This window comes from Schistocerca serialis, chromosome 5 (assembly GCF_023864345.2).
Source record: "Schistocerca serialis cubense isolate TAMUIC-IGC-003099 chromosome 5, iqSchSeri2.2, whole genome shotgun sequence".
Taxonomy (NCBI): domain Eukaryota; kingdom Metazoa; phylum Arthropoda; class Insecta; order Orthoptera; family Acrididae; genus Schistocerca; species Schistocerca serialis.
The window spans coordinates 263907610-263933638 of record NC_064642.1 but is presented as its reverse complement, the minus strand read 5'-3'; the positions used below and the strand labels follow the sequence as shown (position 1 = coordinate 263933638).

General features: G+C 37.9%; 1 protein-coding gene across 1 annotated transcript; it reads left to right on the top strand.

The window, feature by feature from the left end:
- The first annotated feature begins 6716 nt into the window (after positions 1-6716).
- On the top strand, positions 6717-25529 carry LOC126480913 (ribosome biogenesis protein NOP53). The gene is made up of 8 exons (XM_050104320.1): positions 6717-6942; positions 16273-16449; positions 21527-21714; positions 23557-23715; positions 23917-24062; positions 24164-24393; positions 24502-24765; positions 25392-25529. The coding sequence occupies exons 1-8, from the start codon at positions 6800-6802 to the stop codon at positions 25459-25461; spliced, it is 1377 nt and encodes a 458-aa protein (XP_049960277.1). The 5' UTR covers positions 6717-6799; the 3' UTR covers positions 25462-25529.
- Positions 25530-26029: the final 500 nt, after the last annotated feature.

Here is a 26029-nt window from a genome sequence, read left to right as displayed (position 1 = left end):
TTGCGTCAAGTCAGATGGCTGTTGCGAGAAATAAGTTCAACACTGATCCTCAATTGGCCTTTTGTAATTCTTAGTTGACAAGGTAGTCTAGTCATCAAATGATAATGTGGATTTATATGTTGTTTTATTAGGTCGACGCCGACCACTATCATTGATGATGATTTATTTGTTTTGATGTTTGGAGGTGGCAAACAGGGTCGTTTGTCAAGTAGAGTGTGACATGGATGGGAAACGACTATGGGAATACACATTGTGCTACTGAACACCCAGATGTTCACCGAAACCAGCAACAGCACAGAATTATGATATGGCACACACTGTTTCATACTTCATCAAGGCCAGAGAACTTGCTGTTCTTTTGTTTTATTTTTATTTTATTTACACTTCAAGTTCCATATTTCCAATTGAGGAGCAAATCTCCAAGGTCATGGAACGTGTCAGTACATGGAAATACAACATAAAAGTAATAACAGATAAAAACAAAATGTTTATGAACCTGGAAAAAGTTAACCCATAAGTTAAGTAAACGCAATCAACCATACAAGAAGAATAATCTTAATTTTTCAAAGAACTCCTCGACAAAATAAAAGGAGTGACCCATGGGGAAACTCTTCAGTTTCAATTTGAAAGCGTGTTGGTTACTGCTAATATTTTTAATTCGAGTGGTAGCTTATTGAAAATGGATGCAGCTGTATACTGCACACCTTTCTGCACAAGAGTTAAGGAAATCCAATCCAAATGCAGGTTTGATGTCTGCCGAGTATTAACCGAGTGAAAGCTGCTTATTCTTGGGAATAAGCTAATATTGTTCACAAGAAATGACAGTAAGAAATACATATATTGAGAGGCCAATGTCAAAATACCCAGACTCGTGAACAGGGGTCGACAAGAGGTTCGTGAACTTAAACCACTTATTGCCCGAACTGCCTGTTTCTGAGCCAAAAATATCCTTTTAGAATGGGAAGAGTTACCCCAGAATATAATACCAAACGACATAAGCGAATGAAAATAAACAAAGTAAACTAATTTTCGTGTTGAACGATCACTCACTTCAGATACTGTTTGAATAGTAAAAATTGCAGCATTAAGTCTTTGAACAAGATCCTGAATGTGGGCTTTCCACGAAAGTTTATTATCTATCTGAACACCTTGAAATCTGAACTTTTCAGTTTCACTCATCATATGCCCTTTCTGTGAAATTAAAACGTCAGGTTTTTTTTAAATTGTGTGTTAGAAACTGTAAAAACTGAGTCTTACTGTGATTCAGCATTAGTTTATTTTCTCCAAGACATGAACTTATGTCATGAACTGCACTATTTGGAACCAAGCCAATCTTGCACACAAGATCCTGCACTACCAAGCTAGTGTCATCAGCAAACAGAAATATATTAGACTTCCTCTTAATACTAGATGACATATCATTTATATAAATAAGGAACAGGAGTGGCCCCAACACTGATCCGTGGGGCAGCCCCCACTTGACTCTACCCCAATAAGACCCCACATCACATCCATTCTCAAGATGGTGAATGATGACCTTTTCCTGTCTTTTGCTTTAGGTGAACCAATTTTGAGCTACTCCCTGTAACTGTAATGGTCCAACCTCTGGAGCAATATTTTGTGTTCAGTGCAATTAAATGCCTTAGTTGAATCAAAAAATATGCCTTGTTAAATGGCTTCTAAAGCCGAACTGTACATTTGATTGCAAATCGTGTGATATAAAATGATAATTATCCTTACATACACAGCCTTTACAATAATTTTAGCAAATACTGATGGCATAGAAATAGGTCTAAAATTATCTACATTATCCCCTTCTCCCTTTTTATAAAGCGGCTTTACTACTGACTACTTTAATCGTTCAGGAAACTGACCATTCCTAAAGGAAAAATTACAAATATGGCTAAATACAAGGCTAGCATGTGCAGCAGAGTACTTTAATAGTCTGCTAGGTACTCCATCATAACCATGAGAGTCCGCAGTTTTCAGTGATTAATTACTGACTCAATCTCCCCCTTGTCTGTATCATAGAGGAGTATTTCAGACATCAGTCTCGTAAAGGCATTTTCCGAGAAAGTTTCTATGATTCCCTGTACAAACTAATTTTTTTTTAATTCACGAGCAATGCCCAGAAAATGATTTTTAAATACTGTACATATATCTGATTCATCAATAACAGAAATTCTTTTACTATGAACTGACTTTATACCATTGATCTTGTGCTGCTGATCAGACAATTCCTTCACAACTGATCATATGGTTTTAATTTTATCCTGCGAATCAGCTATTCTATTTGTATACCACATACCGTTTGCCTCCCTAAAAACATTTTAAGCACCTCACAGTACTGTTTGTAATGGGCTACTGTAGCCTGATTCTGACTACTTCTAACATTTTGATATAATTTCCACTTTGTTCTACATGATATCCTTACCCCACTAGTCAGCCACCCGGGCTGCCTACTACTGCTAGTACCCCATTTAGAACGTTCTAATGGAAAGCAACTGTCAAAGATCATGAGAAATGTGTTAAGAAAAGCATTCTATTTATCATCCACGTTATCAGTATTATAAACATCTGCCACTCTTGTTCCTTGACAAGGTTTAAAAAACTCTCTATTGCTGTTGGATTAACTTTCCTACATAGTTTGTAATTATATGTGACATTTGTTTGACTACAAAAGCCTTTTAGTGTTAAGATTTGTGCATCGTGGTCTGAAAGACCATTCACCATTTTACTAACAGAATTCCCATCTAGTAATGAAGAATGAATAAAAATATTGTCTATGGTTGTGCTACTGTTCCCTGCACCCTAGTTGGAAAAAACACAGTTTGCATCAGATCATATGAATTTAGATCTACCAACATTCTATTTCTTGCACCATCATGTACAAAATTAATATTGAAGCCACCACATATAACTAATTTCTGGTACTTCCTACAAAGTGAATCAAGAACCCTCTCTAGCTTGAGCAGAAATGCTCTGAAGTCAGAGTTAGGGGACCTATAAATAACAACAATTAGAAGTTTAGTTTCACTAATTTCAACTACCCCTGCACAACATTCAAATATCAGTTCAGTGCAGTGCCATGATGTGTCTATGGACTCAAATGGACTGCTGTTTTTTACGTACATAGCCACTCCCCCACCCCACAAGGAACTCTTTGAAAAACAAACAGCTAATCTGGCTGGTTGGTGGTTTAAGTGAATCCTTGCAGATCATAAAGCACAATACCTCATAAGATCTATTAACTGACTGAATTGAAATGTCGTGTCATCGTTTCCTACTTACAGCATTGCAGCGAGTTGTGAGGACACTATTATGGAAGACTGATAGATTGTACTGATACAGTGAAATCTCAGGGCAGGTCTGATTCAGGTTTATTACATAACTGTAGCTGCCACAAAGGGTAGAGACGCATATACAGCCAATATTTATAGGTAAAAGGCACACTGGGTAGCTCTTGTATATTCCATAAGAATTTGTTTTCTGTGAACTGGGATCGCATAAGATTTTTGCACTGAAATATTCACATCGTATATGACTGGATGGCACCGAAATGACACTCTGAAAAATAGCTCAGAAAGGATTGCACTACACAAACAAGCGCATCGTTGCCCATTAGAGCAATTAGAATGTGACCAAGCAAAGAGGAGACACCTTGAGAGTAGTCACAGCTTTTGTACCAGCAAGTCATGCTGGCTGTATTATGAAAACAGCTCCAAGATTCATAGCTGACTAGTTCTTTACATACAAGATGTGGGCATGTCTCAGAGAGAGGTACAGGAATGCTGCAGGGCCATCCCTGCCTCCTATGACATTAAGAGATGCTCGACTTCTAAAGCATCCCCATCGGATGGACCTGGTCGGCACAAGTTGCCAGTAGTAAGTGGGCAACAAATAGGGTCCTTGTACTGTTTTTGGCTGGGTTGAAAAGAAAGAAAGTGTCTCTGTGTAGCCAGGGCGAGAACCTATTTACTTTATTTACGATTGCAATTGCTGAAGCATTGCTTCACAAGGAGATACATCCAAGCTGTATGGTTAGTGGGATGTTGCGAGATCTTATTCATTGACCTCGTGTAATTGTTTCTGTGATTTATCGATAGTGGACCTTAGCATGAAATGAAACAAATCGACCAGAAAATTGGCAAACTTGTTACACTGTTTAACAAATTTTTATCATTGTAATGCCTTTAATTAATTACATGTCATAATGAAATATATTTTTTCACATTCATTATGAGCATCCTATGTTTATCTAAAGAGCTACAGAACACAAATTGACTTCTACCGATCAACTGTAACTCTGTTCCCTCTTTCTCATCACTTCTTTAAACTTCTCTCTTACATTTACATTGATTAAATTAATGTTACTGTACAATTAATGTTAATTTGAACTTCTGTTACTTACACATAGGTATATTTTATATTTGTCTATGAAATCACAGACTATGGATATTCTACACTATTTATTGTCTGATTAAACTGTTGTGGGTCAACAAAACTTACTTCATTAGTTTTAAAATAACCCATAATACAAAATTACATTCAAGTGCAAGAGCAAACAAAACAACAGAATGCTATATCAGAAAAAAGTTAATATAGATCATCGGCTGAGCCAAAGAAGATATTCCACAGGAACTTCATTTGTGTATAGCACTATACCATCCCCTTACTGTCACTGATACTTCTCATTAAACTTGATGTATCATCCAGAATGGGCAACAACAGGTCACATACTGGTTGCTGCTGGTTTGCTGGTGGTTGGCTCTGATGACCATTGTGGCTGCTCTGGAGTGTGTTGTGATATGGCAGATGTGCTTGTCATATCCATAGTGGGTGCAACTGTGTCATGATCTATGGTGGTTACACGAAAGGCTGGCTTAAGTGTATTGACATTGATAGCTGTCAGTGTGGCCATTATTTCGACATTGAATCTTTTGTCAGGCCTGCTAACTACATGGTATGGTCCATCATGGAGTACCTGTGGCAGGTTGCTCACATCACGTCAGAAAAAACGTAGTGACAATCACATAGCTCGTCACCACGAACAGGCAATGGTTCAGCTGATTCCTTGGTGCCACTGGACATAGCTATCATAATTGTGTGCACAGCATTAGCTTGCATACACTTCAGACCGATTTTGGCAAACAATTTAGTTGTATATGTTGCAGGATAAACAACAAATTATAATTAAATTATATGCATATTCATAGAGTCATTATTGGTCTTATCCACAGTACAATACAACTGAATACGATGTTTTATTGCAAACTGCAGAAATTCGTAAGTATTAAGTATGGTAAGTCTCTTTCATGAAACAAGACTCAGAATCCATTCTCACACAATTTGTTTATGAATTGTGATGTCTTCTTGAAAAACGCTCTTGCCAAATCTAGGAAATTGTTTGAAACTATATTTAATCTAGTGAAAGGAACTTTCAACAAATTCTTTATTATGGTTCCATATGCACAGTCATTATCAATTCGCTTAGCCCAGTATCGATTGGTGAAAGAGAGGGTGTGAGCTGCCATCTGTGGCAGGAGTATAGTATCGGACTTGAAGAACTAACAACGATATAATTTATTAATGGCCAAAATAAACTCCTTAGTGTATGTTTCTTATCAATTTTTTATAGTAGCCACAAAGTGCTGAGAATTTAACCACCATTTCAAAACATCGACGTTTATTTGATAACAAAAGTATATGCAAACAAATACATCGAAAATATCTATAGGAATAAGTACAGTATGTTTATCTTATCCACTGTGGTATTTTTACTTAACTAGTAATGTTATGAACAACTGTTTTTTTTCTCCTTCTTTATAGCAGACTTTCTCTCTTAGAATGATATTTAAATACCATGCTTGTGGAAGGACACTCAATGGGGAAAATGCCGAAGATATGGAACATTTGCAATTTGCAACGAAAACAAACCACAAAATAAAGGCCGGCCAATGGGGACCGAGCGGTTCTAGGCGCTTCAGTCTGCAACCGCGCGACCGCTACGGTCGCAGGTTCGAATCCTGCCTCGGGCATGGATGTGTGTGATGTCCTTAGGTTGGTTAGGTTTAAGTAGTTCGAAGTTCTAGGGGACTGATGACCTGAGATGTTAAGTCCCATAGTGCTCAGAGCCATTTGAACCATTTGAACAAAATGGATAGTAATGAGAAACAAAAGCACAAAGTCCACCAATATGACATGAGTGAGCGCGGGGAAAATAGGTTAACTTCCGATGTTAGCAGATGAAGACTTAAACCTATCTTCCTCAAGAAATCTTGACGCGACGTGACAGTCCATTGACGGCCTGTGTGAATGGGCCCATTTGAAATGCTTTGTGGAATGTTTTGAGATGACGTGACGTCTAGTATGAATTGGCCTTTATGTGTGTACAAGTTTCAGATGTATATGGAAATCCATATTACGCATGCTAATTAACGAAAATAGTATCTTATCATCTCTTTGAATCGGGATTACTTTTCCATTGTTTCATACACTCAATTCTTAATTGTTTTGTCATTTAATAGCGTTCCTGTCAGAGTTTCAGATATATCCGGCGAAGTATTTTCTATAGTGTGTTTCCTTTTACCTTACACATTTAAATAGAAAGAGCTTTTTTTTATTTGCGGTGACGCTGATATTTCAAATGATATTTTTTGCCAGAGTTAGCACTTCCGTCACACTTCCACCTTGCATACTCAATGTGAACACTATCTCTTTGATTATATTGAGTGCGAACTGCGAACAGCTTTGGTATGTTTATGCTCCACCTCCAGGCTGTTGTTAAAACGTGGTCAATATGAAGCTCTTGCAGGGTAATGTTAGAGAAGTTAAGAAGAAAAAACATATTTCGAAAAAACGGAAGAAATCATTGAGGAAATACATTGACATCAAAGATGTTGATGATTTTCTTGAGGATAAACGGCTAGAAGAACGCTTGGGGTAAGATGTGTTGCGCTGTTGTTACTGTGACAGATTTTGTATTTGCTGTGTGATTGTTATGATACGGTGTAAATTAATTTTCTTGATTACTCCAGTGTCTATTTTGTAGCACGACAGCAGTATGTGTTGGTATTGGAATGCCAAAGCACTATTGGGGTTTTCAGTTGTGGTAAAATGGTGCACTGCTGTTCGGAATAAACTGAGTTCGCAACTACGTTTACTACTGTCACCGTTTTTGGACTAATCTCCCAGGTTGATATGATATATCGCAAGTTTGGCCTTATAGCATTTCTCTTAGGAATGTAATGTTTGGCAATACCTGTGACAACCTAGCTGTAGAGGTGTTTTGTAGTGCGAATGATTGCATTTTCCAAGTGAAATTTTTCCTCAGTATGTGGGTAAGTTAGACTCTTTGACGACATTTTCATGCGGTTGTTATATGAAATGGAACCAAATTAAGCGTAATAGCCATCTCAAATACCCTTCCGAATTCTGTTAGGAAATGTATGTTCTCGAACATCCTGTATTGACTGCTTATTCATTTTTTGTTTGCCCACAAAATATTGTGTGCACTTAAAAGTACAAAGTTGTTTCTGTGAAATATTTTCAAGTCAAGTTTTAGTGCTATCTATCAATAATGGGGTAATTATGAAAGCATGTGAAGTAAAAGCCGGCTGTAGATGTTCGAAACTTGATGCAGGATATAGCTTACTCCTGCATTCAGGTAGAGCACTTCTGAACATTGAGAGAGATAATGAGTCGTTTCTAACCAGTAGTCAATAAGTGTAACGATAAGTTGCTTCAACTACCAAATTGTGAATGACAGTATCGTAATTCGCAAGGTAAACATTACAGTCCAGTGTTGACTTATACGTCAGTTTCCATGAGGGATCAGGTGCCTTAGTGCGACTACTGCCTACTGTTTGTACACAGCCTTGCTGCAATGCACTTTTACTGTTGAGGGCTGGAAACTGTTTGCATTTCAAGATTACGGTTCTAACTGGCATAGCAGGAGAAGGAAATGATCTGTTAGTGCACCCATGCTGTGAATCACCTATAGCAGAAATTTAAAAGGTGTAGATATTAATTGTTAATCTGTGAGGGAAAACATCTATTGTGTTTTATGAATTACAGTGCATTATCCCTTTTATTTTCTAAGATGCTGAAGATGGAAGATATTCTGCTATATGTTAGTACTTACATATTGCCCACATTGCAGTTCATTCACTCAGTGTATTTCATATAATATGACAAATTGATGTTTAATGTTAGTTGTTTGAAGGCCGTGGGAAACTATGAATCTTCTGTTACCACCTGTCTCCTTTGACTCGATACCACAAAAATGGCTGGTAGCAACCACTGAAAATTTGTAATAAAGTTAGATTTATTGTGCTGAACAGTTTCTGGAGGAGGTAGTAGACCTAGTTCAGTGCTGCTCTTGAAAACGATGAAAAAGTCAGATTTTCTCATATTCAGGAAGATGTATGTTGAAATCCCCATCTGGCCATCCTGATTTAGGTTTTCTATTGTATCCCTAAATCACATAAGGCAAATGCCAGGATGATATGTTTAAAAAAGCATGGCTCTTTTCTTCCCCCAATATGATCTTCTTGTACAATCTCTAATGACATCATCTGTGGAAACTTTCCTTCCTTCAAATTCATCACAATTGTAACTATGTTAATTGCTTCTTGTCCTAATTGAGCAAAAGTATATTTGTAGTATTTACAAAACATCAGTATCACACTGCCTGACAGAAAAAGTCAAGCACCCAGAAGACATAGTCAGGTGTCAAATTAACTTAATACGCTTACACAGCATTGTTGGGTACGTAAATTATAAGGTTTGCAATTCTTATGATAGATAGACCAGAGTGTTTTAATATTTAGTGTTGTCACTGGGCCTGGTAGGATACATAAGGGACATGAAGAGCATCAATTGATGGGTAATCACTGTAAAGGACATAGAATTGCTCTGAACTTGGGCGAGACAGCTTTGTCAGCGCCAGATGGATTTTGAAAGAGACCTTTTCATGGGTCTCCATTTGGCTAGCTTGTCATTTTACTAAATATACAGATTTCTGGGTCATAGGGATGTTACAGAAGCTTGATGTTGGTGTTAGACTACATCCAGAAAGTGAAGGCAGGCATGATTGTAGTCAAGGTTCCAGTTGGCCATGTCTGACCACCATAGGGGACATTTGATGTATTGTGCACCAAGCACATCACAATACCTTCACATATCCACCTGCCATCTGAGAATAAGTAGCATTCATCCCGCTCCATAGATCAGACTAGCAGCAGCCGAACTAGGAAATTACTGTCTCATGCTTAGGGGCTGCTAACACCAAAACATAATTGGCTGCATTTGGAGTAGTGCTGTGACCAGGAAGTGCGTACTGCTGCTGAATGGCACCACATTGGATTCAGTGATGATCGCAGTTCTGCGCTACCACAGATTACAGTTGTCAGTGAATATGGGAATGACCTGGGGAGAGGTCTCATTCTTCCAATGTTTGGAGAGGTGCAGCAGTGTTACTCCTGGAGTCTTGGTTTGGGGAACCATCAGACAACTTCAGATCACAGCTGGTAGTGACTGACAGAACTCTGACGGCACAACATTTAAAGTCACGGACATCCTGCATCTGTGTGTTGTCTCCCAATGACAGTATTGTGGATCCATTTTTCAACTGAACGGTGCTTATCTGTACATAGCACAACTGTCTGTGTGATGTTGAGGTACATACTCCCATGGCTAGCAAGAACTGCAGATTTGTTCATGATAGAATATGTGGGACCAGCTTGGAACTTTACTCCATCCCAGAGTTAGTATCTGGGTTATCAGTGACCAGTTACAACATTTGTACGCGGCTCTCGTAAGGAGAGGAGACAATGGCTGTGACATCTTCCCCAAGCCAATCAGTGCCTGCATTCAGGCGAGAGAGGGTGCTGCATTATACTGATACATGGGCTCATACTACAAACTTCTTTGTAAGTTGGACTATTATAAACAATGAAATAATTATCACATACCTCTCAACCCATGAAGTTTCATTTTGTGTTGTCCTACCATTCTTGGTGCTTCTCTTTTTTTCTTTATTTTTTCAGGCAATGTATTTTGTTTTAATAAATCCAAATTGTGTGAAGTAATATTCTACTGCCTACATAAAGTTGAGATGCATCTAAGTTTCAGATTCCAGAACTGTGGCTTCGCTATTATTGCTATGGTATGCAATAGGCCTACATTAATTTATGAATATCAAGGAATTATAAATCCACAGAAATGTTTTACATTAAAACAAACCTGCATATCTCTCTTATTGCTGAAGAGGCCAGTATTTTTATTAGCCTCTTTAATGGTCTCCATATGATGTTTGCATGCTTTGCAAAGATCTTTCTGTACAATCAAATGTCATGGATTTGTGACCCATGTTATAGAATAATCCACTGTTTAGCTGAGGTTTCCATCCATAGTGTTAGCTGAGTTTGAGTGTAGGCTGTCCTACAAAGTGAAGAGGTTTCTCTAAAGAGAATTTTGTAATCAACTGGGGAAAATATTGCAGTACTCTGGAGTGTTTTAAAGTGCAACTTTTCAGGTAAAGTTAACAGTGTGTAGATATATCATTCTTGTGCTTGAATTAGGCTAATTGTTTTATTCTGGTCATGTTTGTGTGGGATGTGTATCTTCCAATTGAGAAATGTGCTGGTATATGGTGAAAATCTCGGTAAAAAGTGAATTATTGACCAACACACTCGGAAACAATTTGTAGAGTTGCTGAACAAATTTCTGTTGTAAAATTCTTCCTATATTGTTTACAACAGATTGCGTGAGGTATGAGTTTTTCCGGTTTTTACTGTGTACTAAGTTATTGATGAGGTGTTGGTCGTGCATTTAGCGTAAGTTCATTTTTTGCAAGAGGTTAAGTAGGTTGGATACACAGTACCCGAGATCTCATTGATTGCTGTTTAATTATTCGTGCAAAGAAGTTGTTATCAGGTTGCAAGGCCAGTTACCCAGGTGCTGCTGACAAGCCTCTTCCAGCTTTTTGTATCCATGTACAGCTCTTCAACATGGGCCCTATCTGAAAGCAGACCACTTTCAGCGATGTCCTTAATTATGTCGAGCAGTCTTCTCCTTGATCACCCAACACATCTTTTCCCATTTATAGTCATTTCAAGGGATTTATCCAGATTTCTACTCAAACACAGCTGACACATCTGCAGAGCATCTGTACTGTCTAAGTAAGTGTCTTGGATACATTTCTTCTTGCTAGGCACTCTCGGATTTAGGATCTTGGGACACTGTCATAAGCTTTTTCTGTAAGTAGGAAGACAAGTGTGATGCTTCTGTACCTTTTTAAATAGTGTTCTTGTTGCAAAGATCAGCTAAATTAAACTGCTGTTTTTCCGAAATCCATACTGTACTTCCAGAATAGATCAATTTATTCGCCAGTCTCTCTTTTTTTCTCTGTTCTCCTCCAAAATTTTTAATCAGTGCGAAAGCAGTATTACACTTCCATAATTTTCAGGCAGATTTTCATTACCTTTTTGGAATAACTGTGTAATGAAACCCATGATCAAATTGTCAGGAATGTTGTTCAATCTCCAGATTGTGTTTAACAGCCATTATGTTCAGCCGCCTTGATAGTAACTGCATTTAATTTCACAACAAAAAATTAATTATTCCTGTTGTCATTATTTGCAAACCAACTTAGTTGCTGTTCTTCTCTAACACTTCCATTCTTTTCACAATACCGAGTCAGTGTTTCATTATTGTTCAGGTTGTTATCCATGTCTCCATTCAAGAGCTGTTATGTTCTTTCAGAAATGGATTACATCTTCCACTACCCTATGAGCTGATATGCTGCTGGTAATACTAGTTGCATAGAATGCAACTTCAAAAAGATAGTCAGATTGTCACATATGCTTTTTTGATTTCATGAATATAAGTGGATTGCTTTTTGAGTTTCATTGTAGTTTCACACTTTGTGTAGTGGACCAACTGGAAGCAGAACCTGTCTCGAACATTTTCCTGCACAGGCAACATTTTGTTGACAGAGTCCATAATTTGGTAGCCAGTGATGCTGTGAGTTAATCATGAGATTACTGCATAAATGAAAACTCAACATTCTACCTGTCCCTATGTGATCCTCCGTTATTGTTTGTTGTCATGCTTGAAAGTTGTCATGGAGCTAGCTTCAGTAAACAGAAAAGTGTTCATGCTACTCTACTTCCACATCTGTACTCCACAAGCCACTTTATGGTGTGTGGTGGAGGGTATTTTGTGTACCACTGTCCCTCCTGCCCTTTCCTGTTTCAGGTATGAGTAACGAAACACCCTGCTCTTCTTTGGACCTTCTCTATTTCCTTTACCAATCCTAACTGCTGTGCATCCCAGACTGAGGAACAGTATTCAAGTATTGGTCCAAAGCGGTTTTTGTAAGCTACCTTCTTGTCGATAGACTACATTTACTGAAGATTCTCCCAATGAATCTGCCTTACCTTCGATTATTTTTATGTGGTCATTCCATTTTAAATAGGTCTGTATGCACGATTGGAGATATTTTATGAATAGGTCTGGCTCCAGTGACTGTCCTGCAGTCTAATTATCATAGCATAGTCTTCATGCGTAATACGTTTCCTTCCTCCAGCAACCTATGATATGCTGCTGATACGAGAGAAGCAAGTTCTTTCACATACTCAGTGTAGAATTGTTTTTGTATCCCGTCAGGTGCAGTAGCCTTCCTCTGTTGAGGGATTTCATTTGCTTTGCTATCCCATGGTCACATGTTTCAGTACCTGTCATTGTGATGTTTGTGCAACAATTTAAAGGAGAAACTATAGTTCATTCTTCATCAGTAGAACCACTTTCGATAAACATGTTTAATGTTATGGTTTTCTCTGTAGTCATCCTCAGTTTCAGTGCCATTATGCTCACAGTGTGTCTGGACACGTCTTCGGTCCATTTACCGATTTAATGTAAGGCCAAAATTTCGTAGCATTTTCTCTCAAGTCAGAGATAGATTTTTACTTTAGAACTCATTGAACTATTCATAGATGACTCTCCTTATACAAATTTTGGCTTCTTTCAGTTTTTGCTTGTCTGCGAGGCATTAGCTACATTTAAATTTACATTGAAGCTCTTTGATTTCGTAGCAGCTTTCTAACATGGCTGGCAGACCACAGTAGGTCGTTCATCCCTCAAAGCTTTGCTCGGCACATACCTATGTAAAGGGTATTGCACAATACTCTTGAATTTTGTATATTGATGCTCAGTATTGTCAGTGCTGGAGATGAAATTTTCATGTTGATCGCTCAAGTAATCAGAAATTTTCCTTGTCACTCTTACCAAGAAAAATATCTTCCTATCTTTTTCTATATACCCATTTACAACTGTATACAGCAATTCTGAGATGATCTTATAATCACTGATTCCTTTGTTTATATGAATTTAGTTGAAAAGTTCGGGCCTGTTGGTTACCAGCTCTTACGTTATTTTCATGAATTGGTGCTCATGTCTAGCTAATATTTGAATAAGGCAGTTAGAAAAATTTCACGCTATTTCCTGTCCCTACTAACTACCTTAATCACTTTAGTCTCTTTGTCTATAGCGTGTAATTTAAATCTCCATCTAATACTATGACATGACCAGGAAATTTACACAAAATGTTCTTAAAGTTTCCCCTCAGATGTTCTGCCACTATTGTCCCCGAGTCAGGGGATCTATAAAATCATGCAGTGGCCATGTTTGATCCACCTTTAACACTTACATTCACCCAAATTATTTTACATTTGGACTTCGTACTGATCTCAGTAGACATTATTGTATTTTTGATGTCTATAAACATGTGTCCACCACTGGTGTTCAGTGTATCTTAATGATATTTGTTCCAATTGGAATATAAAATTTTATTGCTATTAACATCTGGTTTCATTCAGGTTTCTGTCCCTAGTATTAGGTGGTCATTATTGCTGTTTATAAGTGAGACTAGTTCTGGGGCTTATCTGTAGATGCTCTTGCAGTTAACTGATACCATATTAAGATTTTATTTTTTTGACCTGTCATGAAGAATGCTGCACCCTTTAATCAATGGAGGTAGTATTCTTCCCCATCTGAAATTATAACATGGCTCATCCACCGTGCAGAGGAATTCGTCCATCCTAAAACACCCACATTTACATTCTGCCACATGTAAGAATGGTCATACAATTCTGTGTCCAATAGCGGAGGTCAACAAATCCATATCCAAGATTGTTGCAGAATTATCTGTGCCTGTGATGTAAGCCTTTCCTCTTGACCACAATCACTTTTGGTAAGAATACTGCAAAACACGAGCTCTGCTTCCACCCTACAAACAAGGCTAGCTACCAGTAGGAACTGTGGATGGGCTGTAAACCCATCTGGCATGTGTCATTCGTGCCAACATGGCCCACAATTTGCAGCGTGGTGTACCCAATGCTCTCAGTGGCTGCCAGCACAGCCTGCTCCACATCTGTCATGATCACCCAAGAAGTAAACAGAGGGGACCCTGGCCTTCTTTTCTGATCTGCTCGCCATTTAATCAATCCTCTAATCCTCTGTGCCAGTCTGGACCTTTCAGGAAGATTGGCCCCAGTCTCAACAGATGAGGCCACCATGTGCTAATTCAGATGTACTTTCAGCATTTGGCAATACATCTAACTTGCTTTTTTTTTTTTTTTTTTTTTTTTTTTTTAAAAGGCATAGGGGGGCAACAGTGCAGCCCATACCCACCTATGCCTTCTACACAGAGATTCACAATCCTGCCATTGTTCACAATTCAGTGTCTGCCAACCAGCCAGAATGCACGGATCAGAAAGTGCTGCAACATCGAAATCCCAGATAATACTGTAGGCCCCAGAGATACCAAATCATTCATCTTAGGTGGCCCAGTGCGCTGTAGCCCAGGGCAGCAACCTCAAAGCTGTCCACAATGGCCAACAGCTTCTAGCTGCTTATGGACCATGGCCAGTTAGTCCTGCCTCTCCATACACAACAGGTGCAGTCCCTTTCCATCTTTAATTAATTTTCGCCTATATCACAAGTAGCACAGTCTAAATTCTGATGCTATATCATTTCTGGTTTTTACTATACTCCACTGTCAGCTCAAATAATGATATTTTTCTGATCAGTGTTGCTAATTGACATGATATTAGGATCACATGTACAGAAATTTTATGTGACCTGTGACGTAATGATGTTAGGTTACATCATTCATATGCAAACAAAACACTGACAGTATTTATTTTGCTTCTGTATTATTTTTAGGATTATAGGTTTTTGTGAAAGACTGATGTGAACTATTTCCCGAGATCTAGGCGAGGTTAACAGCCGGGAGTTAAGGTGTGAGTTTATGAAACCAACAAATGTGTGCATACAATTGTGGTTATGATGACCTACTGCTCAGTAGTGTAGCCCAGGGTGTAAGCTAGGTTGAAAGAAGATAAGTTGTGACTTGTCAAAGTTGATGAATTTTGATATGGCACATATTTTACACACACTGAATTTAAATGAGTGGTTTATTTCTGGCATTTTCATGAAGTTATGTTTCAAAGCAGATGGGTGGTACCAAGAGCTTCAGTATCTCCACTTGGCTCAGTCGATTTCTTTGTTCAACTTGTTGGTGTATTACACTGACTGAAAGACCTTTTCACATCTCGTTTTGCTGTTGTTTTTTAATACAAATTTTGATCTTCTTTCTGTTCCTTTCTGCCTATTTATCATTTAACATCCAAATAAGTTTGTATTCAGAAGCTGTTATATGTACTTACTAAATATTAAAATTCAGTTTAATTTGAAATGGTGACTGTTAGTAATACAAAAATTTTCTATCCCAATTTCAAAGTATTTTTATAAACATAACCTGTTTCAATGCTATATGCATCATCTTGAGTTTCAAGATTCTTGGTTATGAACAGCAAGTCAGCGTGACACTCTAGTTTTAAGACTCTGGAGCTGCATTTTGATAGAATTGCAGTTTAAATCCTTGTCTTGCCATGTAATTTGTGTTCTCCATGATTTCCGTAAATTGTGTATGATAAACCCACTGAGCTTGTTTCCCTACCTCTTTCATACTCCTGAGCACCTACAGTAGATCGTGAATTGTTAACTCCAGTAATTATGTTGCTTGTATTCCAGCAAGGGATTTTTGAGTATTGTGCTGGAAAAAAATTTAATGTGAATCATGTATTTGTGTTGTATAAATTTTTGATTGAGTTCATTGTTCAGTTCTGCTGTATGTTTTTCTTTTGCCATTATATTCATATAAAGAGAATGTGAAATGCAACAAATTACCTTATTGTTTTTATACAGGGTACCATTTGAAGACCGACCAGATGAAGCCCTATTCCGAATAGAAGAAACTGCAGACAGTGTTGTTGACAAACCAGAAACACTTCTGTCTAAAAAAGAGGCACTTCGGCAAAAGCCTGTTAGGTGTTTCGAAATATTGCACTCATATTCTGCAGTACAGGACCCAGTTAGAAAAAGGTATGACTATAAATCAATTTAATTTACTCCTAGTCTCTGATAAGAGTTGTATTGTGGCCACCTCCTGATATTTGTGTAGATGTTGAGGGGTTTGATGATAGTAGAGCAGATACTAACTGGGATACTAGAGCACTAGCAAATGGAGCATTTGATGTGGTTGGTTGGGTTAAAGATTAAAGGGGCCAAACTACAAAGGTCATCGGTCCCTTGTTTCATAAAAACACAGAGCAGAGTGAAACTATAGGGCAGCTGCCGAAGTGGAGTATTGTTTAGTCATTGATTTGTTGTGGACTGAAGTTCAGATGTGAGCTTCAGTGAGTTGAATTTAAGGGCAGGGATGAGGTTGGCAACTGTGATATCAAATGAAATATTTGGGAGAGTACCAGATTGTTGTTGCTAAAAATATTGTTGAAAAGCTTGACAAATCATGCATGTGAGAGATTGGCGTAAAGAGTGTTTCTGTCAATGGGTATGAGGAAGATGTCAGGTGGAAGTAAGTGGGAAAATGATTCAAGGCATTGAGGGAGGGAGGTGATATGCGTTATGTAGTATTTTAGGTTCTGGGTGATAAGTTGGATGTGTTGCTCTATTGCAGCTGAGTTGTATTTGGTTGTGGCTTTGAAGCCTGCCAATGTGAGACACACCAGTATTTTTGTTTTTCTGTGTGCCATGTAGATTAGAGGGGGGATAAGAAGTTTTATGTAGGATTAATAAACTTTGTGAAAGGTATAAGATTTCTGGTGGCAGTAATGTTTTAATGAGGAACATTGTAGTATGTTGGTCAGCTCTGAAGCTGATGCAGACACAAGCTACTCACAGTGGTTGGGGATGTTTTGGAATGAAGCAAATGTTAGAGATCTTTAATAAGAGCTGCATGTTTAGATGTAGGTACGGGACTGAAGGTCAGTTCGTGCAATGGGACAGGTGACACCAGAGCAGAGAGGGATACTGGTGAGAGGTTGAGGATTGAATGGGGATAGCTGTAACAGTAATGAGTGTGGATGGAAGATGTAGTAGTAATGGAAGATTGTGGACCTCTTGCATAGAATGTGTTGTTTGGTCAGTGTTGTGATTGCAGCAATGGAAGAGACAGACAGTGCTTTGAGCTATTCGACCAAAAAAGTGATTACAATAAAGTTTATGGCAGTCAGATACTTATGTGAAACATTTTAATAACTGAACTGCCTTTATTTTCAGTAACCCTATGAAAATTAAGAATAAATGGTTTAAAGTGGGCATACAAAGACATTATGTTGATAAATAAATACTGTGCTAAATTACATGAAATTTAAGAGTTATGCACTCCGTGAAGATATGCTGACAGTTTACCATTTGCACGAGGCTCCTACCACTTGACTAACTGGAGGCAGCCATTATAAATCCTTGAGTATCCAGGTGTGGCTGTGGACTTTACCGTTTAGCTTACTTGCAATATTTAAAATGTAAATTTAAAGAAGACATAAGAATGATACAACAGTAAATAGTCACCTCATAGTATCTGAAATTACATCATCCTATTATTCAGTTTTCACTGAGTCCACCATACATGAAGTGACATACCGGTATACGTATGTACCTTTTTTAATATTTGAAACATTTGATAATTCTTGACAGCTGTAGCTATTGTAAAACATACTTGCAAATTCCAGTTTAAACTTAAGGATTAAAAGAACAGATATGAAAATCCAGTTGCACAAATTTAGATAATTTTATTCTTATTTTAACTGTTGAGATAAAACTGTCTACATCTACATGACTACACTGTAATTCACAATTGAGTGTTTAGCAGAGGGTTCATGAACCCACTTTCAGACCATTTCGTGACCGTTCCAGTATCAAATAGCATGCGGGAATTTTTTCAGATGATAAACATTGTGTCTGCAACCCTTTTCTCTTTTTCCACATTTCATACCTTATGGATCCTCTGGATTTTTGTAAATTTCCTGTGGCACTATTTTCCAGATGATTCTAGTTTCTTCATCTGTAATAAAATGAGGTGATGCAGTGGGCAAGGCAGTAGGACTCACATTCGGCAAAAGTAGAATCCAAATGCCTTGTCCACTACAGCTACTGTGGTGAGCCGCATCAAACCAGTCTTTTGATTGAAGGCCACAACAAAAACATGGATGCTTTAATGACTTTAAATTCAATATAAATATGGATCACTAAACCACTCACTTACGATATATTTATTTATTTCCATAAACTAATTTCCAAGTGATTTCTGGCTCATTTTCAGATCAGGCATGCAAAAATTTACGTATTCATGGTATGAGCATGATGATGGGTGTTAGACATTGCTTCATGCAGCTGTATGGGTGGTATCGGTTTTAAGATCCAGCTGGCAGTTTCCATTGCCATTTACCATCTGCCACAGAATTAAGTAATATTCACTATCTATTACTGTTATACAATGATGAGGCAAAGCATTATGACCCCTTGCTTGATACCTTATTTGTCTGTCTTTGGAATGAAATAAGTCACTGATTCTGTGTATCAGGGATCCTACGTTTGTGGATAGATTTGTGGCATTATATGTCTATGCACAGGTCATGTAATTTGCATAAGTAATGGGCCACTGATTGGCATAGGTGGTGATGGCCCCCAATAGCAACCCAGATGATTTCTAGTATTTATATCAGGTGAATGTGGTCCCTGAAACATCAACATGAGTGCACAGCATAGTTCTGGCCCCGAGACACGGATAACTATACTGCAGAAATCTGACTTTGGGGAAGTCATCAAGCATAAAGGGATGCAGTTGGTTCCCAGCTGTCAGTGTGTCTTCGATTACTACCAAAGCTCCCACCCAAGTGCAGGTGAATGTCTTCCATAGCATAATACTGCCCCCAAACAGCCTGTTTCTGTGGCACATTACTCATTTTGAGCCGCCATTCATCTTGATGCCATTGTTTATGGAGATGACCATCGACCTACTATAACAAAAATGTGATTCACCCAAAGAGCTGACACATTTCCATTGATCGACAGTCGAATCCCGATGATCCCATGACCACTGCAATTGTAATTGATGATGTCATTGGGTCAACAAGTGAACACCTAGGGGTGGTCTTCTGTGGAGCTCCATGTTCAACAATGTATGATGAATGATGTGCTTGAGAACACTTGTGCATACACTAGCATTGTGTTCTCCCGGCCATGGATCACTGTCTGTCATATTTCACAGAGCAGACAAGTCTCTGAACCCTAAGTTCTGTGAAGAGTAGTGGACGTCCAACCATTTAGCGCCTAGTGGTAGTTTTGCTGTCCTCCAACCTCTTTCTGTAGATGCTCACGACAGTAGCATGTGAACATTGGATGAGTTTCACCATTTTCAAGATACTCTTTCACAGGTTCTGCTTAATAATAATCGGCCCTTTGCCAAAATTGCTTATTTCAATGGATTTCCCTGTTTGCAGCCCATATCTTTGCTAGGGTCCCCCATCTGTGTCTGCTCCACTTGCGTGCTTCTGTTACCGCATCACATGCCTGCAACAGTACCAGATGCCATCGAATCCTGTGGTGGGCAGTGGTCATAATGTTTTGACTCATCAGTGTATTTTGAACCTTGAGTGTTAACCAAAATTCTGACAGCATTTATGGAAATGTAACCTAATGAGGTTTGCTTTGTTACAAAATGGCAGTAGGCTGCAGCATTTTGTTGGATGAATGGTTGCTTACAAAGTGGAGGAATTAGCTCATGCAAAAACAGTTTCCAAGTGACAGCAAAGTATTTTATGTGCAGATACTCTTTCTTGTGGGAGCTCCTTCCATTTCTTCTTTACAGCATGCTCAGAAGATTACTCCTACAGATTTTAATAAAAATTGTTCCACTTATCATCTCACAAATTGGACTCAGACAAGGAAAAAGCTCCCATCTTCCGAATGATAGAAGTTGGCCTTAAAATACAGTATTTGTAGACACTCAGTTGTTTATCATACCACACCTAATTGTCTGCTAATCAAGAGATCTACATCACCTCGGAGGACATTAATTTCAACCAGACCATTTGGAACCTTTATGAGAATTGAAGACTCCTCTTAAAGTTTCAAGGATGAAGTAACTAATGGAGGAGACTGGAAAGTAGGTTGCCCTTGGGAAGTGTGGTAACACGTAATCCTAGTTGATATCTATATTGTGGTCAGCTACTACGTGAAGAAGCTGTATTTAATTTCTGCACGTGATTGTGCTATCACAGTTCAGCTAAGCAGTTTTGAAAGCTTGAGCAAAAGTCCTACATTCATTGTCCACCCACTTCAAGAAGAACAATGAGAGACAAAGAGCTACAAAAAAAGATATTATTATTTCATTTGAATAACAAGGAAATTGCAAAAAGTTTGCAGATAAACGGGAAAGGAATGCTACTGGAAGACTGCTCTTCTATTAAGTACCTTATGGTCATTTAGAAAGCTTAGTCAAAGATAGTAATATCTTCTGCTTGAGTCTTATGCTACTCCATGGTAGAATGTACTTGCTGATTGTGGTATCAGTTCAGTCACTTCATACGCCATAGATGTAATACTTCATCAGACGTGTCACATCACAACATATTGCGTCTTTACTGTCTTGCTGGAATAAAACCCCAAGACAAATGATTAGTAGCAGCCAGGCAAAAGAAGACCAAAGCCACAACATCTGCTACTCATTTCCCGTTTCAACAGCTATTAGCACAGGCACAACTCAAGGAAGAGTTTCGTGGTATCAGTTGAGGTAAGGTAATCATGCAAGATAGTTCATAGGTGTTACCCGCTAGGAGCAAGTACTTAAAATACGACCAGGCACCAGGGAACTGACTGTCCCTAGAACACATGGCGGAATCATTGTTGATTGGTCAGGAAATATTTAGTTTTAAGTAGAATCCTTTCTGTGCATTTTGTATTTGAGTCTATAAAATTATTATTGCATGTCTATATTGCTGTATTGCCCTTACTTGTGCTTCTGACACAAGAAATAAACAAAAATTGGATGCTAGTGTATCTGTACTCTGTGCTGTAATGTTCATCCATCAACTGTCAGTCAACTATTGCTTTTACATAAGAAAATATATGAAATGAAGTGATGCCATATTAATTTCAGAAATCGTGTCCGAACTCCTGAAGAGAGAAAACATCCAATTAAAAAGAAGATTGAAGAAGAGAGGAAAAGTAAAGGCATTTTGACAGCGAGAGAACTTGATGCCGCTCGTAACAGAATAATAAATGCCCAAAGAAAGTTAAACAGACCAAAGAAAGGAGAATTCTCAGTTGACTTGTGGAATGATAATGGTAAGAATAATTATTACTTTTATCGTATTGGAAAACCAAAATGTTGTTATTTTATCATACCGGAAAGTCAAAATTAATTGAGTCATGTTTTTAATAAGGCATCAGCCCATAATTTGAAGACTTTGAGTTTCCTATTGCTCAGATACTGCATTTGTGAGTGCACAAACTGACATTGAAGGGGGCATCGTCTATCAGTTAGTGTACATTCTACAGTATTCTGAAAAACAATGTTATTGTTATAGGGGTGTCAGTCAACAGCTTGCACCTGTTTAAAAGGAAGAAGAGGCATCAGTCATGTCATATCTCTGAAAATGAAGCTTACATAGCAGCCTTAATGATCCTGCGTATCACACCTTACAGTGTTACCAGTAGTATTCTCAAGAAAACAATATACTGCAGTTATTGCGACAGCTGGCCATTGTTGTCAGCGGGATAGCTCCATCCAATGCTATCAGCCAACAATATGGCTGCTTTTGTTGTCTCAGTATGTAACTATGATGTATTGTTACACTTCACAATGAAATGGTGGACACTATATTTAATACATGTATATTTATTAATCACAATTTCTGAGCTTGGGGTTGTAAACACAATTGTAACAAAGCATTTGGCTTCAGCAGTCAATGTAGACACTACTTTGTATTGTGTGATCTGAAGATGGCCACTTAACACGTCGAAACCAGTAATGGATGTGTCCTTCCTTGTGATCTTGGCAAATAAAAAGGTGTCCTAAATAAAACAACACCAAAGGACTCTCTCATGTGTATAATGCAGCAGGGACATCAGTGGTGTAGAGGAAGTAAACTCAGCCTTATGAATGTAGTTTTATCAACAAGTGGAATGATACATAGACACAGTGAACACTTTAATGTTGTTCAAAAGTCAAAATGAAAGAGTTTTTAAAAGTGATAGATGCTCACTAGTCTATCTTGTTACTACATAAATATCAGCTTTCATAAAATCCAAATTAAAAATATAAAGATCGGACAACAGCACTGTGGAAGATTGTATGGGGAAGTGTTACTAATGATTGCTGATACAGATGTGTTGTGCCTGCTGTCTTCAGACCACCTCATTTGTAATTGAATTGCTCGAAGATGACAGATTTATCATTTTAGTAGTGTGAGGACACACAGTTGTATTTTCATATACAGCTACAAATGAATGTTTCCAAGCCAAATTACAATCAGAGTTTTATGTTAACCCACATCTTGCTTTGTTGCACAAGCACAGAATACAAATAATTTAAAACACTGGCTGTTGTTGTCTCTCTGTGGAGTAATGAGTCTTTTCATTTCAGAAAGTAGTTCTTAGCCACAGTTATTGACGGCACACCACCACTAATCCAAGTAGAGGCCATGAGCAAAGCTTGAGTAGCATAGCAGCAGTTGTTGTAGAAACAGTTTGTTGGCTCTCATTAGGCAGCATGCAGGCATAGTACCACAAGTGACACCTCTTTTAACTTTCCCACGTTTCCTTGCTGCCTCCTATAGAGTGACTGTCACTAGCAGCCCTGATGAAAGAGATGCAGTTTGTATGGTAGTTGAAGTTAAGTCGAGGGTGTCAGAATACAAGGATATGATGAAGGACAAGTTCCATTCTCCAAAGATCAGGGAAACTAATATCAAGCAGGAGGAGCTAAATAGCCCATGTAGTTTGTCACTCAAGTCTCTTGCAGTATGCTTTAGCAGATGTTGATTGTCAGTTACCAGTAATGACAGAAAAGAAAACTATATGGTATAATGTTAGAATACTGTTTGTGAAGTACTGTACCAGTCATATGTATTGTTTGCAAGTGAAGTTATTTTTGAGAACATAAAATTCAAATAATTAATTTTGCAGGTAGTAGCCAGGATAACTCACTTGGGACAGATTCTGAATGGCTAACACCCACTACTCTGGTACATACTGTAAAAAACACTGGCCGATTTGTAAAACGGGCTCCAAAGCTGCTGCTGAAAAAGCCCTTAAATGTTCCAGCTGTAGAGAACCCACATCCAGGTGAGTTCCAAGTTTTTTCTGAGGGAATATTGACTCCCCGTATTAACCATAATTTAAACCAAGTGCCAAATGTTTCATGTGAAATGTGGCAACATTATTTGTTAGTACTGACTTTTATTCACTCTGTTGTTAACAAATATGCAAATTTATTTGTGAGCTTTTTGTGATTTCTCATCTATCTGATTTCTTGTCTGGTTTTAGGTATTTCCTACAATCCTTCTTTTGAAGACCACCAGGAATTGCTGAAGAAAGTTGCAGATGATGAGCTGAAAGTAATAAAACAAGAAAAACATTTAAACAGAGTCACCACTCAGATGTATTCATTTGTAACTCCAGAAATTAGAAAAGTAAGATAATATAGCATTTTCAGCAGATCTTATTATTGGTGTGTGTGATGATTACTAATGTTGTTGTTTTTTTGATATATGATAATACATCTCTTGTGCAGAAAGAATGGTTGAGTGAAATGTCTGAAGGGCTGCCAGCAAAAGAGAAGGAAACCAGTGAAGTCACAGATGAGGAGAATAATGGTGATAATGAATATAAGGCTATAAATCCTCCAGTCAGGAACTTGAAAAAATCAAAACAAAAGCGTAGAAAAATGAAAGAAGCACAAATGGAAGAACTGAAACGGAAGCAAGCTATCATCGAGAAGCGAAAAATTGCTGACATATACAAGTTAGTATACCATCTTTATTCACCGTTCATCTATTTTTTGGTCCAGTATGTCATAAGTTGTTCAAATTTCATATAATATATTCCTAAAACTGTTGTCTTCTGCACCAGGTTGAGGTTTGTGCAAAAAGCATTAGATACAAAGGAGAAGAAGCTTTCCAAGCTGAGAGAGAAGAGAGAAAAGATTAAAGCTCTAAAAAAGACTGAACCCAAACAACTAAGCAAAACAAAATATGAGGAGCCAAATGTGGATTTTAACTTGGCTGAAGAACTTAAAGGATGTCTTCGTGGTGTGAAACCAGAGGGAAATCTTCTCAATGATCGTTTTAAGAGTTTGCAAAGAAGAAGCATTGTTGAGCCAACAGTGAAACAGAAGTAAGTCTCTCCATCCCTCACTCCTTCCCCCTCCCCATCCCTCCCCCCCCCCCCCTCCCCCCTCCTTCAGATTATCTCGTCTCTTTTTCCAGTAGGCCCCTAACCAATTTCTCCTGTTACTCCTATCCACATGCTCAAAATATTTGACATTAATGGTAGTCTTTCATGTGGAAGAAAATATTTCCTGCTATGTTCTGATAAATTTGATTCAGTTCTGAAACATTTTTTTATTATTATTCTGGCGATTGATTCTTTGTTTACTACAAGGTCAGCAGAAATAGCAAATGACACAAGATATTACACATTAACCGTTGATATATTTTTAACCCGTTGAGATACTCACAGTTGGATAAACTAGAAATAGAGCCCTGGTAATTCGAGCCCCAGTATTTCAAGGTTCAATGTAATTCAAGCTCATCTTTAGAAAATTAAGATTTTACATGAAACTAGAGTAAAAACCTGTTTTCATGTGTTGTCTGTATGTACGTTTTACACGCTTTCGATTGGGTTATGTTTCAATAGAGTAACGCTGTTTTCAAAATGTAACTTAGTTTATTGCTAATAGTTTGTTAGTTAATTGTTGCTGTGTGCATTTTGTTTCTCATATAAGTGTGTATCTGTTACAGGGCTGTAAAGAAAGGAAAACGTAAAAGATATATAAAGAACTCTCACAAGATAGATGTGACTGCTGCGTGAAAGGGCAATGCATGTTGTTGAACCCCTTTGTAAATATATTTTCAAATAAAGGAATTAAAAAAAAAAAACACTCTTCCTACACATGTCCAATATTTTCCTGTACTTGTACTGTGAAGTTTTGCTTCTTGTCAAATTTCATAATTTTGGTTTGACTGGAAGTACCCTATTGGTTTTGATGAATGAGTTTACAAGTCTCAAAAAATGTTACTTAACTGGCCGTAGCTTTTGATTACATTGACTTCAAAGCTCCTGAAAGAATGGTAGACTTTAGTACATAAATATCAACTTGGTACACCTACCGGTTTGTGAAGTAAAGGAGTCTTCACAGACAGATGGTCAGACACAGTCATATAGCAAATGAGGAAGAAAAAATTAATTGCATGAGGTAATTACAAATTCACAATTTTCAAATTTTTTTTTCCCCTTATGTTGTGAAAACCTTCTTATAGCCAAATTTCAGGATGCAGGAACACCGAGAAGTACCCTAGGTTTTGATGAGTGAGTTTGCCAGTCATAATACGAGGTGCATTCAAGTTCTAAGGCCTTCGATTTTTTCTTCTAATTAACT

Excerpts from the sequence above, each read along its gene's own strand:
- LOC126480913 (XM_050104320.1), top strand. The coding sequence starts at position 6,800 with ATGAAGCTCTTGCAGGGTAATGTTAGAGAAGTTAAGAAGAAAAAACAT. Across the intron at positions 21,715-23,556 it reads TGACTTGTGGAATGATAATG|GTAGTAGCCAGGATAACTCA; the intron begins GTAAGAATAATT and ends TTAATTTTGCAG. Across the intron at positions 24,063-24,163 it reads TAACTCCAGAAATTAGAAAA|AAAGAATGGTTGAGTGAAAT; the intron begins GTAAGATAATAT and ends TCTCTTGTGCAG.